This window comes from Somniosus microcephalus, chromosome 11, assembly GCF_052327205.1.
Source record: "Somniosus microcephalus isolate GS21.2 chromosome 11, FLI_Smic_1.0, whole genome shotgun sequence".
Classification (NCBI taxonomy): domain Eukaryota; kingdom Metazoa; phylum Chordata; class Chondrichthyes; order Squaliformes; family Somniosidae; genus Somniosus; species Somniosus microcephalus.
The window spans coordinates 9,766,350-9,770,841 of NC_140997.1; the positions used below are offsets into that span (position 1 = coordinate 9,766,350).

General features: G+C 53.9%; 1 protein-coding gene across 1 annotated transcript in view; it reads left to right on the forward strand.

Annotated features, from left to right (window-relative positions):
* bricd5 (BRICHOS domain containing 5) overlaps positions 1–453 on the forward strand; it is a 38,929-nt gene extending 38,476 nt beyond the window's left edge. Inside the window, exon 6 of the mRNA XM_086000149.1 lies at positions 12–453. Coding sequence (XP_085856275.1) covers positions 12–106 — 95 coding nt within the window. The 3' untranslated portion in view covers positions 107–453. The remainder of the gene's footprint in view (positions 1–11) is intronic.
* Positions 454–4,492: the final 4,039 nt, after the last annotated feature.

A 4,492-nucleotide genomic window follows, 5' to 3' on the forward strand; every position in this document is an offset into this window, starting at 1 on the left:
TGCTTCCACAGGGCCTGGGAGACAACGGCTGATCTACTTCTGCATCGATATCTGTTTTCCAAACAATGTCTGCGTCTCAGTGTGTTTTTACTATCTGCCAGATTAAACACCCCTTGCTACACCGTCCCTCACATTAGTCTTTACAATGACAGAACGTAGCCCATTTGTTAAAAAACATAATTTAATGTACAGTCCTTCACAGCCTTTCCCTTAGTTCTGCAATACCAATTACCTTCTTTCCCAGTACTTCGTGTTCTAGTAATTGGTTAGTTAGCCTCAGTGTAAGGACATGTAGCCGCCCCCATCCTCCCTGCAACCCCCTCCCCCCAAAAAATATCTGCTCGTAGCTGGAACTGCACTGACGATACTTGACAGCTCTTGTAATGGATGGTACTGAAGGGGAGAGGGAAGGAAGGAGGGAAGGGAAGGAAGGAAAGGGAGGGGAGGGAAGAAGGAAGGGGAGGGAAGAAGGAAGGGGAGGGAAGAAGGAAGGGGAGGGAAGAAGGAAGGGGAGGGAGGGAGGAAGGAAGGAAGGGCAGGGAGGAAGGAAGGGGAGGGAGGAAGGAAGGGGAGGGAGGAAGGAAGGAAGGGGAGGGAGGAAGGAAGGGGAGGGAGGAAGGAAGGGGAGGGAGGAAGGAAGGGGAGGGAGGAAGGAAGGGGAGGGAGGAAGGAAGGGGAGGGAGGAAGGAAGGGGAGGGAGGGAGGAAGGAAGGGGAGGGAGGAAGGAAGGAAGGGGGGAGGAAGGAAGGAAGGGGGGGGAAGGAAGGGGAGGGAGGAAGGAAGGGGAGGGAGGAAGGAAGGAAGGGGAGGGGAGGGAGGAAGGAAGGAAGGGGAGGGGGGAGGGAGGAAGGAAGGGGAGGGGGGGAGGGAGGAAGGAAGGGGAGGGGGGGAGGGAGGAAGGAAGGGGAGGGGGGAGGGAGGAAGGAAGGGGAGGGAGGAAGGAAGGGGAGGGAGGAAGGAAGGAAGGGGAGGGAGGAAGGAAGGGGAGGGAGGGGGGGGGAGAGGGGGGGAGAGGGAGAGGGAGGGGAGAGGGAGAGGGAAGGGAGGGGAGAGGGAAGGGAGGGGAGTGGGAAGGGAGGGGAGTGGGAAGGGAGGGGAGTGGGAGTGGGAAGGGAGGGGAGTGGGAAGGGAGGGGAGTGGGAAGGGAGGGGAGAGGGAAGGGAGGGGAGAGGGGAGGGGGGAGGGAGGGGAGTGGGGAGGGGAGTGGGGAGGGGGGAGAGGGGAGGGGGAGGGAGGGGAGAGGGGAGGGAGGGGAGAGGGGAGAGGGGGGAGGGGAGAGGGGAGAGGGAGGGGAGAGGGGAGGGAGGGGAGAGGGGAGGAAGGGGAGAGGGGAGGAAGGGGAGAGGGGAGGAAGGAAGGGGAGAGGGGAGGAAGGAAGGGGAGAGGGGAGGAAGGAAGGGGAGAGGGGAGGAAGGAAGGGGAGAGGGGAGGAAGGAAGGGGAGAGGGGAGGAAGGAAGGGGAGAGGGGAGGAAGGAAGGGGAGAGGGGAGGAAGGAAGGGGAGCGGGGAGGAAGGAAGGGGAGAGGGGAGGAAGGAAGGGGAGAGGGGAGGAAGGAAGGGGAGAGGGAAGGAAGGAAGGGGAGAGGGAAGGAAGGAAGGGGAGAGGGAGGGAAGGAAGGGGAGAGGGAAGGAAGGAAGGGGAGAGGGAAGGAAGGAAGGGGAGAGGGAAGGAAGGAAGGGGAGAGGGAAGGAAGGAAGGGGAGAGGGAAGGAAGGAAGGGGAGAGGGAAGGAAGGAAGGGGAGAGGGAAGGAAGGAAGGGGAGAGGGAAGGAAGGAAGGGGAGAGGGAAGGAAGGAAGGGGAGAGGGAAGGAAGGGAAGGGAGGAAGGGGAGAGGGAAGGGAGGAAGGGGAGAGGGAAGGGAGGAAGGGGAGAGGGAAGGGAGGAAGGGGAGAGGGAAGGGAGGAAGGGGAGAGGGAAGGAAGGAAGGGGAGAGGGAAGGAAGGAAGGGGAGAGGGAAGGAAGGAAGGGGAGAGGAAGGAAGGGGAGAGGAAGGAAGGAAGGGGAGAGGAAGGAAGGAAGGGGAGAGGGAAGGAAGGAAGGGGAGAGGGAAGGAAGGAAGGGGAGAGGGAAGGAAGGAAGGGGAGAGGGAAGGAAGGAAGGGGAGAGGGAAGGAAGGAAGGGGAGAGGGAAGGAAGGGGAGAGGGTGTGGAGGGAGGAAGGGGAGAGGGAAGAGAGGGAGTCATTATTGGGGAAGTGATGGTCTGGTTGGTCTGTTAAAAAAAATGTAACTTTGTTTTTCCCTTTTTCAGAATTAAAATCTTTCATTTGAGAAGTATTAGTGCTTAAAATTACCAAAATTCAAAATGTTACAATGGATTTGCAAAACTGGTTTCTATGCCATTGCTTTGTGCAGTTTCCTGGTTTGTGTTACTGAGATGTACCGTCCATGTATCCGTTTTTGCGCTTCTCAGAGGAACAATAAAACTGATCAAATCAACATGGATAAGTTTCTGCTGTGGGAGTCTGAAATGTCCAGACAAACATTGAATGACATCACTCATCCCAGCTTCAAAACTCCACCCACTCCACAGAGCTGGGGAGTGGGAAGGAAGAGAGAGGCCAATCATTACAAACAGAGTGAGAGATACACAAACCATCAGATAAGAACGAGAGAAAGATCACTGAATGCAGAGTGCAAGAGACACAGCGAGGCCAATCGATGCAAGCTGAGTACAAGGCAGAGGAGAGAGAGAAAGGGGTGACTCAATGCAGAGTGGCAGGGAGACATGCATTTATATAGCGCCTTTCATGATCTCTGGCTGCATCAAAGTGGATTACAGCCAATTAAGAACTTTTTGAAATGCAGCCACTGTTGTAATCTACGAAACGCGGCAACCAATTTGCACACAGCAAGGTCCCACAAACAGCAATGTGATAATGACCCGATAATCTGTTTTAGTGATGTTGATTGAGGGATACATTTTGGCCAGGACACCGGGGAGAACTCCCCCCTGCCCCGCTCTTTGACTAGTGTCATGGATTCTTTTACGTCCACTTGAGAAGGCAGTGGTTTAACATCTCATCAGAAAGACGGCCCCTCCAACAGTGCAGCACTCCCTTAGTACTGCACTGGAGTGTTAGCCTAAATTACATGCTCAAGTCTGTGGAATGGGGCTTGAACCCACAACCACTGACTCAGAGGCGAGAGTGCAACCCACTGAGCCGTGCCTAACACCCAAGACATAGAGACAGAGGGAGACCACTCCATGCAAAGCGCAAGAGAGGGAGATGCCGCACAATTGTATGCAAGGGATAGAGCGAAAATACTCAATGTAGAGTGCAAGGGATAGAGGGGCCACGCAAAGCACAGTGCAAGAGAGAGAGAGAGAGAGAGACAGGCTACTTGATGCAAACAGAATGCAAGGGATAGAGAGACCACTCAATGCAAAAAAAAACTTGTATTTATATAGCGCCTTTCACAACCTCAGGACGCCCAAAGTACTTTCCTGGCCACAGCAGCATAGTGTGTGGGGTTCCAACTTCACCAGTAGATCAGATGTTGGTTTGTGGGTGCAACTCCTCTGAGGCTGAGCTGGTAATCTCACTATATCTCCTGCAGGTGGGCACCTCCCCACAGGGAGCAAGCAGATCCTGGGGACCAGTTACAGAGGGACTAGTAGAAGCTGGAACAGGCAGCCCGTACACACTCTTGAGCAAGGATGCTGCATGGTAAGGCAGGAAAATAAAGATGTAAATTAAAACAGAAATGAACAGATTAAAGCTGCTGCCCCAGGGCAGGGCATTGTGAAGAATAGGGTGCCCTTCAAGAGGGCTGGAGGGAACCGAGAAGAGGCTAACTCAGTGTTGGCTGCCACCAATAGACTGATTCCGAGATAGAAATGTGAAAGTGGGGCATTGAATCGATTAGGTTCAGCTTTCTCTGAGGGATCAGAGATCTAAACTCGGACTAATAGAAGCATTGGGAGATGCCCACAATCAGACAGAACCATCTGCAGGTTGGCTGATCCACATCACTCTGCACACACCAGCACCCTTCTCCCGCTCCAGGTGAGATCTGTATCAGATGCAATAACACTGACTGAAATGAATTCCACCTGTTTTGCACAACTGCACTGGTGTGGATACAGGATCTGTATTATTCACAGGGTTTAATTCTTTGATAAAGATTTGTTTAAAAGTACTCTGATGGCCCTCCTTTACCTGAACTCAATTTGAATATTCAATCCAAAGAAGTCTGAACTGAGGGGGGGGGGTGGGGGGGCGGAAGAAACACGACATACTGCGGACAGGGTCCATGTGACCTGTGACACTTTATAGGGTGTGGTGGGGCGGGTTCCAGATCCAAACAGCGGGTGCAGGGCCACTAGCTGGTGGCTCTAAAAGTACAGCAGCTATTCAAAGACAAGACCGGGAAGCAGCTGGAGATAGAATGGAATTGGTTCTGACTCGGTCACTCAGAAGAAGGCTGCTCACCAATAGAATCTTGTAATACCCCCGATCCTCACACAAAAAAATGAAGGCAGTGTCCAG